This window comes from Pieris rapae, chromosome 21 (assembly GCF_905147795.1).
Source record: "Pieris rapae chromosome 21, ilPieRapa1.1, whole genome shotgun sequence".
Taxonomy (NCBI): domain Eukaryota; kingdom Metazoa; phylum Arthropoda; class Insecta; order Lepidoptera; family Pieridae; genus Pieris; species Pieris rapae.
The window spans coordinates 7,056,526-7,070,827 of record NC_059529.1 but is presented as its reverse complement, the minus strand read 5'-3'; the positions used below and the strand labels follow the sequence as shown (position 1 = coordinate 7,070,827).

The window sequence follows — 14,302 nt, the reverse complement described above, 5'->3', positions numbered from 1 at the left end:
TTAGCTTAAACAAAAACACGTTAAATATTTATAATTTATTCTAATTGGCAGTAACAATACATTACAAATTAAGAGAAGAAAAACTACAATAAATGGCATATTAAGAGTTTTTCTGATACAATTTACTTTGGCTCAATTACCCCAAAATTCGGGAGATTTTTTGTAAAAATAATACTGAAGTAACCAATGGTTATGAACCTTTCAAATTATCACAACAACCCATTAAGCGAGTCTAATTACAATGTTCATAAACTTAACCTAAAAATGCATTTAACGAACTAAGTTTTCGGCCTAAAATTTTAGTCGTTTCATTATTAATGAGGCCGCTTAAATTTGGCCTCATTCTAAAACGTGGACTAGAGATAGTTTTTGTTACCATAGTTACGATATTTATATTTAAATATGGTAACAGTATTAACAAATTGTTTTATCTGTAGTCCACGATTAATGGCCGTACAAGTTTATACTTCTAGAAGCACCTGAAAAAGCACATAGCAAAGTCTAATTTTTATGTCCTTAATAAAAGAAGAAAACAATTAGTTTCTCCTATTAATATAATAATAAGCTAATATAATAACTAAATTAATATACAATGACTGAGTAAATGGTCTTAACAGATAATAGTAACAATATTTCGAATGTCTGACTCCAAAATGGCGGCGCTCATATGACACGCGTTTGAGCGGGAACACACGCGCTCACCAGCAACTCGCCTCCACTTTCTGTTATTGGGACCTCTTGATGGTAATTTATGAGATCAGCTGTAAATAAATATTTTTTTAAGTAATTGATTAATAATGTTCTTGGAACAATCGAAGAGATTCAATGTAAAGACAACAATTTTTATATGTAAAGTGTTTCTTAGAGGACGGTTTAACAAATCTAGTCTTTGTAGAAGAATTACATTTATTTTGGTTTAAGTTACTAAGGCGGTATGGTCGAAAGACTAGCCTGCGCCATGGGCAAAAAAAAATTAAGTTACTAATGAAATATAATAAAATTTGTAAGTGAAATATTGTCTTCGTAAAACATATTCATATAAACATGTAAACAAGATGGCTGCTCTCAAATTAGCCGTTAAAAAGTCGGCTTCTGTATGAATGACTGATGACAAAACTTTTTTAAATCTATCAGCTATATATTTGTGTTCGCCGTTAGGATAAATGGAGTCCTAACTGTCTTGTACTTTAATTTTGTCGGAGACTCTGTTTGATTAAAATTTTTGTGTAATTTAAGAATGACAATTAACACGTAAAATATTTGACGTTTGTTTACTTTTTTGAAAACGTTTTGGTGGGCTCGCGAAATTATTGAATGTTTATTTCAAATTTTAAAGCCAATACTTGACAATTAAATAAAACACATTGACATTTTTTAGGTCTAGGCCTCAGATTTCTGTTTCATGATCATGTGTCAATATAATAGGAAAGTAGGTTATCAGCCTCATTAACACACGCCGTCGACTTTATGGGTCTATGTTATGCCTGTTTCCTCACGATGTTTTCCTTCACTGTGCGAGTGTATGTTAAATGCACACATAGCCCATTGATGTAAGTAGCCGGGGATCGAACCTACGACCTCAAAGACCACAGTCGCACATTGAAGCCACTAGGCCAATTCCCTCTTTCTACAGTCACTAAAAATAATCTGACGTGATTTTAAGCATCTTGTCATTGATTGGCGTCATTAGTATTCTAGAATTTTCTAGAGATATACCTAAGGTGTTATGAGAAATCTGTCCAGCGCCCAATAAACGGTAACCAACGCTCGTATCGACAAGGTAGTGCTTGCACCGCGACTCCGCTCGATATGATATCGCGTAGCCCCACACTCGCTCCGACAAACGCACCAGGAAGGTACCTTCTGATTTATTGCACAGAGCCTGCTCGGCTTCCGATCGGCTGATTAATCCTGAAATATTAAAAAAAAAACTATATTTAATGTGATATTGTTTTTTAAAATAAGAATATAGAAAATTAGATTTCGGATTCAGTGTCTTTGGATTCGAAGTAGGGTTGGAATATAGAGTAATAAAACAACCATAGATCAAGAATAACCTGTAGGCATCCCTACGCATCGGCAGAGGGTTTGGCTGAGAGAAAAAGGGCGCATAAAAGCTCTCTCTACTCTTTACAAAAAAGATCCCATCAAACACTTATTTTAAAACAAATATAGCAAATAAATAAGTTGTTTCCTTGCTACTTCTAATTTTATAGTATTTTTTTGCCTAGCTGACTGGATGGCAGGAAGAGATCGTTATTAGCGATAGGTTTGCCCGTTGCATCCCTAACAATGTCTTGTTTTTTATTTATTTTAATATATAAAGCTTAAGACAGAAAAAGGACTTTAGTTTTAATGTTTCTATTTATTACCGTGAAACCATTCAGCGGGTTTGTTGCCATCGAAAATGCCGCCCGCCATTTCTTGCTTCCTAAACCATTCCACGACAGCCTCCTTATTTGGTGGTTTATTTACTGGAAAATTAATCAAGAATTTATAATACGATAAAATAAAAAATAAAATGTTTATTTTGAAATATTAGGTACAGGTATCACTTAATCCACACCATTAAGTTCGAATGGGCATACCTACTCATCGGCAAAGAAGACGGATAGATGTAGGCCGAGATGATAGATAGAGAGATAATGAAATAAAAAGACATGGTGGTGAAAACTGGATTACCAAAGCAAAAGACAGACAGACGTGGAGCAAAATGGAGGAAGCCTTTACCCGTAGAGGGGTCCATAATGATGATGATTTTGATTATTTTTTAATTAATTTATTACTTAAAATTTATTGACATTGAAATTACTAATTATGGTAAGGATAAATAAAATTGTAATAGTTTATTTTTAATGCATGTATATATTATGTAATAATTAATCATATCATATACTTATTTAAAATATATTATTCATTATGGCAATAAAGAGGCTGTAATAATAATAATTTGTTAAACCAATATATAATTTTACCTATTTACTTCACACCACACACACAAGACTTTGTTACTGATATTGCTAAGTTTCAATAATACTATTATTATCATTTCCTACTGAGTATTAATATATTCTTTTTTTTTGCGACTGAGGCGCAAACTAGCTGATGTGGTCTCTGGCAGAATGACCAGCGCTGTGGAACACTCTGCTCCTCAGCATAATGCTGAGCCAGGGCCATTTACAGCCACAGCACACACGCAATATATGCTTGAGACGAGACGAAGGGGAAAAGGAAAAAAATAATTTACCTCTCTCTTCAAATCTTTTATTTAATTTCTTCTCTTTGATTACTGCTGTGTTGTGTATTTATGTGTGTGTGTTTTGTTTGTAATAAATAATATGTCTATGTCTATGTCAATATTTACCTTGTGTAGGACAGACGGTTTCGGGTTCATTGCTCCGACGATGGGCTTCACGGGCCGCTCTTGCTATTTCTCTCATAGCAGCTTCCGCTTCCTTCGCTTTCCTCTCTGAAACAGCATATAAACGTATAACATATATTTCAACTCAAACAAACTAACAAAAATCATTTATTCACATAGGTAACATCATGTACACTTATGAACGTCAAAAAAAAACGAAATATACATTAAATGATTGTAATTTTACATTTACTGCCAGTTCACAAATCAAGGGCGTAGAACGGAAGAGAAGAACTGGCAATAAACTCTCCGCCACTCTTTAATCGCCAACTTTTTTTCCACAATGTTTGTAAGGAGCTGCGACCATTACACAATGTTCCATATGACATCTTGAGTACAAAGGTACAAAATATCAGAATACATCTATTCTTTTCTTAAAACCCCTATTTTAAATGTGTTTAAAATAGATGTACCCTGTTCCCTCCATACAGCATCCTCGTCCTTCGCCTGCAACTGCGCGTCCCGCAAAGTTCGCGCGCGCCGCGCTTTTAAGCCCCGCAATATATCGCCCGCTCTAGCCGCCGCTACTCGACGCTCCCACGCCGCAACACGGAGGCTCACTCCATCGCCACGACACACGTTCGAGTCCTGGGAATAAAAACCCTAAGATGTTATAAATGTCCTTATTCGTTCACAAAAACATAAATATTTTGAAGTCAACGGGATCATCTTTTAGTTGCCTGGGACCTAGTGCTGGGCAGGCTGCCTCTAATTAATTTGATATATTTGTTTTAAATATTGTTTGATGATTTGCTTTTTTAAAAGAGTACCGAGAGTTTTTTACGCCGGCTTTTTCTCTCGGCCTACACCCTCTGTCTTTGCCGATGAGTAGGGATGCCTACAAGTTTGAATTGATTGACGTGGAATAAGTGATACCTAGATAATCTTATCTTTCCAAAATAAACGTATTTTATTTTTTTCATGTATCGAAGTGGACATGGGTAGAAATAGGCTGTAAAAAAATTAATCTAAATGTATAGGAAAACTATATGTTTATAATAAACTACCATTAAAATATCCTTCTACAAAAGTTTTTAGAAAACGACTAAATGTACACGAAGTTGTATTATTTTATTAATGATTATTTGCGTGACAATTATAATTAATTCTATTCTACCTTTTACAACAAAATTTCACGCCATATTGTCTTAAAACTTAAGAATGTACCACACTAACATTTTTGTAGCATATTCTGGCAAAGAAATTATTATTATTACGATACTTCTTCTAAGCAAGTAGAAGACTTGTATTAGGATAAGATTCAGAGGTGAGACTTAGTGCTAAGTACAACTTGCTTGCTAAGTACCACTCTGACCTACTCTTTCATCTCATACTATCACACTGTGTTTAAGCAGCGATGGAAATTGGAATGACACAGAAGAGACGTATTAGAAGTTACTTATTGACTGGTTTTACAAATATAAGAGGTGAATCTTATTCTTAGCCAATGCTGCAAACTAATAAACATATATTATAGTCATTTTAATTCCTGCAGCCGAGTTTGCGCGCCTTGCGAACCTTCTGGCAGTGCCAGTGTCCATGGGCGGCGGTATTACCTCATATCAGCCTTCTGCCCGTCTGCCTCCTGTAACATTTAAAAACAAGTCTCTTACTTGAATATCCTTCTTTCCTTCAATGAAGTTGAAATGCAGCGTATTCTGCTTTAGGTCCAGTTTGATATCTTCGCAGTATGTCTTCTCAATTCCTTTTTTATCTTCAGCTTCCAGCGCCTCCATTCTCTCCCTTAGTTCATCCACGGTACAGTATAAGTCCAATGTATCTTCTAAACTGTCTACGGTCTTTGGAGATAGGTCGAATTTCTATAAAGACAATTTGTTTTTTCAAGTTAAATTTACAAATATTGTTTTAAATTATTTATGTTGATAAAACGCAACATGTGTATATGGATGTTTGGACATTACTTTCTGAGAATGGGATGAACAATAATATTTTATTCAAATAAGTATATGGAACAGACAGAATTATAACAATACTTAATAATAAGAAGGCAGAACTTCAGAAGGTTTAGCAACTTTTCATCCTGATTTCATATCAAATCAATATTAAAAACGCCTGCCGAAAACGTGGACAGGCATAGAAAAACTGCTAAGTATTATTTTTTTACAGGCGCAAAAAACTTTTATATTTATTTCAAATGAATGATGGATTGGATTATCTATCAAAATAACTATTTTACAATACATATACATAACATTCATACCTGTTCCAAGCTATCCAAAGGTTTATAGTCAATAAGATGTGTGAGCTCCTTTTCAACCGATTTGCGCAGCTGGTGTGCCTCTTCTCTTGCCTGGGCGAGTGCTCTTTGTCTTGCCTCTTCAGCTAAGATGCACTCGATAGATTGGTCGTCGGGATGCTCACCCATCACCCACACCTGATTTTAGATCACTTAATGTATTACTTGTTTGACACATGAGGTATAAATTAAGTCTTGGAGCAAACCCGGCAAAACATTTGTTACTGACAGACTATAGAGAATGGCGGATGAAAAAATCATTCTTGACTTGATATTAACTACAATATTTATAATGAATGAAAATTTAGGTTTGTGCCTCCTTTGTAAAAATATGTTAAGACAATTGTTTTTTTTTTAATTTTATGACCTGTTAACCTTTAAGTCATAGCTTATTTGGAAAATGTTCAGTACTTTGGAGTCATAAAATTTCACTTCACTAAATTTCGTCACTTAAATTTTTTGAATAAGACAATTGTCTGCGGGGAACTCCACTTCAGATGTTATTAAATACAAGAAAAAGAAGCCTACAGCAAAACTTCACAAAAAATATTTGCATTCAAGGACACAGACTATATCACCCATGACACAATCTATATCTTGTTCTTTACGAACCCAAGGTTCTCCATCCTCGCCTTTGAGAAATTGCACTTGTTTTTTCCCATTGGAAGTGAATTTTCGCTCGGTATTTTCCTTACACACTTTATCATCCCATAACTGCCAGCGACGGACCTGAAAAATAATTTAATATATTTAGTGAGTAAGCATGGATGGTATAAGGAATAAGTCCATTATTAACACTATTTTGTATGTCGTTTAGTACCAAAGACGCCCACGCGCTGTTTATGTTTCCCATACAAAAAATTACTTTTCCTTTTTACGTTAAGAATTTGAATTTACATTGTTTGTAAGGTTATGCTGTCTTTGAAATGGTTGTAGTCTATACCAACGACAAATATATTTTATTTATTTATTTATTCACACTTCGTTGCTATAAAGAAAGTAACATAAATAACACAATATATATAAATTACAAGGGATGCAACGGGCGATATTTACCTACATGTACAAATATACATCGATCTATAATCGAATAAAAAGATCTACGATATAAAAGTCTTGTGTATCTTCCAATAGTGACACCCACAAGAACTACATAAGCATAGGAAAAACGGATGGTAAGACTGGTATAAACCCTCCACCATTCTTTTCGCCATGTATGAAGGTTTACAACGTATTTGTATAGAACTACACCATAATTCACATGACGTCTCGAAGAAATTGATTATATAAAAAGTAATTGTCTTTAATCGCAAGCAGGACATAGTAAGAAATCATACACCTAATGATTGTAATTATTTAAGTGATCTATTTGTTTTTATAGAAAAAGGACAAACGGGCAGAGGCTCTGATGTTATCTGATTCCGCCGCCCATGGACTCTCTCAATGTCAGACTCGCGAGTGCATTGCCGGCCTTTTAAGAATTGGTACGCTCTTGAACGACCCTAATTCGAATTGGTTCAGAAATACTACAGTGGGCAGCTGAAGCAGTGTTATAGTATTTATTTAATAACAATATTTATGCAATAGAAATTTGGACTTTAATTCGAGGTATGTGCGTACATAATTCAATTAAATCCGTCCGCAATGAAAGCGTATCATTTGTCGCAATAAACGAGTTTTAATTATTAGATAGTTTTTAATAACACCAACTAAAATAAAAAGTAAAAGTGGGCGTTTTAATTAGATTTTTGGCAAAAATAACCCCAGACTTTGGCCAAAGATTCAGAAAACAATTTAGAATAAAAAATGTAGTCTTATTTACATTGTGTAGTTCTTGAATTTTTCGCGTTCACAATGAACGTCGAAGTTTCATTTTTTTTTTTGCCGCCAAACTTGACAGTCGGATGTTGACAATTGACAAAACGTCATCGTTAATCGTTTCTCTTCAATCAAGTGTGTAAATAACTAATGCTGTTTTACATTATGTAATACATATTTCTATTTACTAGTAGTTGCGAAATGATTGGCATTATTAAGCTCAGCTTAATGGCTTTGAAGAGAAGGGCAAATTGTCTAAGACCAACCTTGAATAACACGGATTTGGTATTTTTAGAACAATGAATCGTGACCAATGCGTTAAATCGTTTAGGATATGGATTTTTATGGTATTCGATACAGTAACAACTTGTAAAAAAGTGTTTAAAAATGGTCGTTTCAGTAACATTTCATTAGTGAAGTAAAAAATTAAATAAACCTATTCATAATCCTGTAGCGAAATATAAAGAAAAAATTACCACATACATAACTCAAAATTCAAGTTGAGGACGTAAAATTAATAAATATAAACTAATAATTTCGGTTTCATGGGGCTGATAACTGAAGAAGTTCAATGAACCTTCAAGTTTTGTTTTTAATTTACAATAACTTTTATTTTTTAAGATACAAGTCTTTTTAGTGTAATAGGAAGCAAACAGGCAGAAGGCTTATCTGATGTTAAGTGACACCAAGGACACTAACGTTGCCAGAAGGCTCGCAATTGCGTAACTGGCCTTTTAAGAATTGATACGCTCTTTTCTTGAAGGCCCCTAAGTCGAATTGTTTCGGAAATACTTCATTCAGTCAGAATAATAGTCTCTGAAAAGTTAAACCAAAAATTACCTGTTCCTCTCTCATTTTGCAAAAGAGAGTTTGTTTCTGTGTCTCATCCAGCTCGGCGAGGATCTCCGGGTCAACCCACATGTCTCGAAGGATCTGCTGCAGCATGGTTCTTGCTCTGAAAAAGAGTATATCATAGATAAGTCGATCTAAATTTTTTGTAAATGTAACGATGGCGCGTTTGTATTAAAAACGACTTTCTATTTAATCGGATCTTGGCAAGGACTTTTGATAACAATTTATTAGTAATCTTCCAGCTAAGATACATATTAGATAGCAAAACACTTAGACAACATATAAAGGCAAACGGAATACATAGATTAACAATGTATTATATGAAACAAAAAACAAAAGTATTAATAGATAATATATAAAAAATTCGACAAAACTGAAATTTAACATTAAATAAACGACCCATCTATATACTTATTTTTATATGACAGGGGGGAAAAACAGCAGTAGTCACTTTGAATAGACTGAAAAACTCATGGGTACCTGCCACGCCAGGGGCTAGCCGGTGTGTTGCCGACTTTTAAGTATAATGCTACATCTCATAATAAAACGAATTAAACGTGTTTTAAAATGTCAACCAGTCAATGTCAAGATGTTAGATGTAAAGTGTTTTTGAAAACTCTTCGATAATATTACGATTACGTTAGCTAGTTATTAACATTGTACATCGTTATGAACTTATATTAAATAGTTCTTATGTTTAATTTGAAATCACGTTTATGGTCCCCGTGGGATCATCTATACATTATTTAAATTAATATATCAACTCGTCCACCGACACCTACAATCTTAGACTACAAATTACCACAATGACCGTCATATGAACGTGCTAAAGATATACAAGTCAAATCAAAACTCAAAATCATTAATTAATTATCACAATGTACACATCAATAAAGAAATAAATATTAAATGCTTCTTATTTTACATTCACTGCCAGTTCTCAAATCAAGGGCGTAGAATGGACGAGAAGAACTGGCAATAAACTCTCCGCCACTCTTTTTAATCGTCAAGTTTTTTGTTTTATATAATGTTTGTAAGGAGCTGCAACCATTACATCATGTTCCACGTGACATCTTAAGTAATTAATAGTTAATTTATAATTAAAAAACTTTGTCCTGTATCAGCAGTAAACATGGTGAAATAGGAGCACGCACTTACATTCGTAAGTCAATGTAAAAAAAAAATCTTAATCTTAGCCATTCGGGCTTTCGGTCCAGACACTGGTAAGATTAGTTAGGTTCCTGATCTTCCCAGGTCATTAAACGCAATACCTTCCTTCCTTTAAAAGTCTGTCACACTAGGCTACATTACCTATTGATTAACCTGAATATAATTTCGTGAGACGTATAGGTAGGTATATTTAGTTACACAATTACTGAATTCACAAGAATTGCATTATTTATAATTAGTTATAAAAAGGTTTTATACGTTTTCTTGTTTTGTTTAGATTATTTAGTGCAATTTGTATTAGTATTAAGTTACAGTTAAAATAGGAAACAAGGAATTAAATAAAAGTTTCTGCCCTAGTTTCTTACTTAGAACATCGTATTAGTTTGAAAGTGTAAAAATGCAAATATTATTGTTTGCATACGTTACGCACTGAATATTTAGCAACAAGAAACTTAAACATCAATCACGTGGCCAAAGTAAATGAGATATGATGCACATCTTTATCTCTTGCTATACTAATAATTTATTATACCTCCTCAATATATGGACTAGTACAAAAATAATTCAATTCGAACTCGTGGTTCATGTTCCTTCAGAGCTTTCAAAAGGAATTTACTTCATTGAATAACAATAATAATAATAATATTTATTTATTTTCTCACAAAAACATACAAAACTTCATAAGTACATGATATGTTACAATAATGTATCTAAATAATTGTCATTCTTCTTTGGAGTAATAGTTATTGACAATGAAGAATCATTCAATATTTTTTCTACCCACGCAATTTAGGTTCAGCTACCCACTGAAATCTTTCCGAACTTCCGAAAACCGCGCACCCATTCTTAGAAGAGTTTCCTGGCATTGAGAGTGTCCATGGTTGTAAATATAAATTTAATTTATTTTTTTGATGTCCTATAAGTGTACATGTTTACCTATATGAATAAAGATATTTTAACTTTGAGTTTTGCGGTATCACATAACATCAGGTCTGGTTCTGCTGCCCGTCTGCCCTTTATTCTATAAAGCATCATACTCACACAACTACAGGTGGTTATACTTCCTGTTAAGCTTATTTAAAAACACCAATCGTAAACACTGAATATTTTTAAACTTGAAACCATTCAACTGTTCTCAGAACCAACATGACACAATGGGACTGACAGTGTATGAATATTTATATACAGGAATGAGTAACGGGAACTCATATTTGCATTTTCTGAACAACAAAAGTCTTAATAAATGTTCATTCAGACTGCACTAGCGAGTGCGGAGGCGGGCTGCAAACAAACTGGAGTCATATAGACAAATATAGGGCAGGCATATCATTTTTGTTTATAGTAATAAGTCTTCTATGCCTGATATCGTAAGTATAAGTTCCTCAAACCGGTTCCCTCTTGGCGTGTTCCTGTTGCCCACATAGAAAGCGAAATTTACGTGTAGCTCAGATTCAAATTGACAGCTTCAGTTTTCATTTTCACTTTGATTATAAGCTTTAATTAATAAAAACGCGTGTTTTTCTTAATTTAAAGTCCACTTACTACTGAATATATTCGCTGATACATTTTAAAAAGCCGTTCTTAAACGCTTACAGAGTACATAAGCCGCATTGTTAAGGGTATAAGTATCTAAAAAATTAGAAGTTAAAAAAAATGTAATAATACTGGTAGATTTATGATGTGAAACTTCTTTAGGCGCATTAGGGTAATTTTTTTACGGAGATGTGCAGCGTTTTTGTCGAAGAAAAGGGAGAGTGACTGAGACCGATTGAGAGAGAGCGAGAAAGGCAGATCGAGAAAAAAACACGCTATTGGTTGATATATTCGTTCGAAATTTTGTCGCAAACGTCTTGTACAGTAAAGGCTTATTATTTATTTATATTATCATTAGAACCTATACAGTGCGTAAAGAGTTTGAATATATGTTCATGTTCATGATCATCTATTGGGATTTAACCTTAGTAATAATTAATTTACAAAGAAGTTTCACTTTTGACATGTGTACTTTGTACACACGTACTTTACTATATTTTTTGTAAAGTCATTTTCAGCGTAATAGTCATGAATTTTAGATTAAATAACTGCGATCTAATAATGTATTTCATTCTCGACATCCTGAACACATAGAAAAATTCATCAAAATCATAGGAGTTTAATTACGAACACAAATATACACATATATACAAGCTGTTCATTTGGTTTAGGAGGAGTTCAGTGACATACACACGTACAGTAGAATTATATATATAAAGAACATTGTCACATGGACTTTCTATCTGTGTAACGTACCGTTAAAGACGCGAAAAGCAAGTACGAAAACATCGTGACGAAACCAACTCGCCCATAAAGTAGACGGCGTACGTCAAACACAGATTGACACTTACTTGTCGAATTAACAAATTATCACAAAAAAGATACAGAAATCTATAGCCCGCACCTACAAAGTTTGTAGCGCCCGTAGACGGACTATGGTATAGTCCGTCTATAGGTTGTCATGTGTAAGTTGGCGTGTGGCAGAAAAAGGTACTAATTTTGACAGTTGTGTTGACAGTTCTAACAGCTTGGTAGCCTCACGTGTGTCGGTGCTAATAATTTGTGTTTTAAAGTGTAAAAATCATTACGAAACATGCCAAAAGTAGTGCGGAGTGCAGCTAGAGAAATTATTCTAGCTGTAAAACGTTTTTGTGAAGAGGAGAAATGTAACAATGGGCCGATTATTCCATTTCAACAAGTGAATGCTCGAACAGCGGCTTTGACAGGTAAAGTATTGCCAGTTAAAAGTGATATTTATATCCCCAAATTTAGGGAAAAATAATAATTGCTTTTGAAAGTAAATGTGATTGATGGATAACTTAAAATATTTTTTGTTTTATTTAAGGTGTTTCTGAAAGAACCGTGAACCGTATAGTTTCAGAGGGAAAAATCATGGAAAGTAATTTTACAGCGAGAACTGAAGTCAGAAGAGAATGTTGAAAATAATTATCGTATGACAGACAACCGCCTTGAAACAGTAATGGAACCATTTTTAATTGATTTGAATAGCAGCGACTCAGATTCTTCTGACACAGATGACTCTGAAGAATTCATGGAAGGAATAATGCCTCTAACAGACCATAATTACTATAAAAAATAATTTTTTGTTATTGAGTTTTTTATTTACCTTTAATGTAATATCTAAGAATATCCATCAATCCAAACTAAACAAAAAAAGTGGCAACACAGAGGGTTGTAGGAGGCGCCGCCACTGGAACGCCAACTTATACTTGACAGTCTATATCCGTCATCAGCGTACAGCGTGTGAGATAGCGAATATTATAATCCAACTAATTACAAAGGACACGAAGTGTGGCAACTACCTGACGTTGGTAACATGATTCAAAATTTAGTCGGTTTGCACTGAAAAATATGTTTGGGACCACCAAGCCGACCAAGGGCTCGGTGGTAAACAAATAAAACCCGATACGCAAATAAAGACAGAAAAACTGATACTCTGTTTCGCTTGCACTTAAGTATTTCACGTTTATGTCTTCTCTCTTTAGTTATTATTGTTATTTTAGAAGCTTATCTAGTTCTATACTCTATCTACAGTAACACCAGTTGTTTTTATGACGTTATCAGTGTTGGCTGAATATTCATTTAAGTTAAAAATTATAAACACGTGTATCTTTGGCCATGGATACATCATTTAAGTACACAATTATTCTAATGTTAAGAAATCTTTGGGTATAATGATGTGCTTTTGTAAAAATCGTGACAGAGTCATCTGTACGATTACAATACATTCAATAGAATGATTGTGTACATACTTGTTCTTACCCTTGGACTACTTTTGAGTATTTGAAACATATACAACAAATATAAATATAATACATTTATTTTACATAACAGTAAAGAAAATGTATTTATACACAATAATACATACCACTTTACAGTATAATAATAATATAGCCTCTTATTTAGATTAACATTTTAGGTACACATACAGTATAATTATGTGTATGTATAAACATAGATTACGTTAAACTAAGTATTGGAAAAAATACTATTCCAATATTTGTATCTTGCTGGTATTTTGCAGTTGTTTGCGAGTCGGCAAAGGCCTACTCCAAATCCTTACACTAAGCCAAAATATAATATTAAGCACATAAGATACTCAACATCGCTACTGCGAACACGGACATCATTCAGTAAACGTAACAGACTGGTCTTAGCCCTTGGTATCACAAACAAGCCTTTGTCATTGCACATATTGCCTAGGTACAAACCGAGTTCTTGAAGAATACTTGGGCTGAGATAGTTGACCAAGAATTTCCCATCTTTTTTTTCTAATTTAATGTAGTGCACCAGCTAAGACAAGTTTACATTAAGGGAAAATATGTAGAATTTTGCTATTCTCAGGTTGATACATAATACATATACGTACTAAATAATAATGCCTGTTCGGATTAAGGAACATACGGGAAGGAGTTCCTATAATTATTTTTTTGGCTGCTGAGGGATGGTTCAAGTATTATGTAAGCAGATTTACTGCAATTTACTTATTTTTAAATACATTCTAAAACAATGTGTATGCCTAAAAATACAAGAAAATATGACGTCACAAATTCTCCACACTTACACATACGCATCAATTACATTAGAGCTTAAGCAATATATCGAAGAAAAAAACTAAAGAAACGACCACAAAATAAACAAATTTGATAATAACTAATACTATAAATAAAAACTAAAACTAACTTTACGAAATAAATAAATAAAAAGTTTTATTTATTTATTTATTTCAA

General features: G+C 33.5%; 1 protein-coding gene across 1 annotated transcript in view; it reads right to left on the bottom strand.

Annotated features, from left to right (window-relative positions):
- Positions 1-20: 20 nt before the first annotated feature.
- The window catches only part of LOC110993927 (SH2 domain-containing protein 4B), a 32,372-nt gene continuing 18,090 nt past the window's right edge, over positions 21-14,302 (bottom strand). Inside the window, exons 2-10 of the mRNA XM_022260350.2 lie at positions 8,337-8,451; positions 6,291-6,407; positions 5,643-5,816; positions 5,035-5,241; positions 3,835-4,009; positions 3,365-3,469; positions 2,373-2,474; positions 1,717-1,911; positions 21-761 (exon numbers count right to left, since the gene is read on the bottom strand). Of these exons, the coding sequence (XP_022116042.2) occupies positions 664-761; positions 1,717-1,911; positions 2,373-2,474; positions 3,365-3,469; positions 3,835-4,009; positions 5,035-5,241; positions 5,643-5,816; positions 6,291-6,407; positions 8,337-8,441 (1,278 nt within the window). The 5' untranslated portion in view covers positions 8,442-8,451 and the 3' untranslated portion in view covers positions 21-663. The remainder of the gene's footprint in view (positions 762-1,716; positions 1,912-2,372; positions 2,475-3,364; positions 3,470-3,834; positions 4,010-5,034; positions 5,242-5,642; positions 5,817-6,290; positions 6,408-8,336; positions 8,452-14,302) is intronic.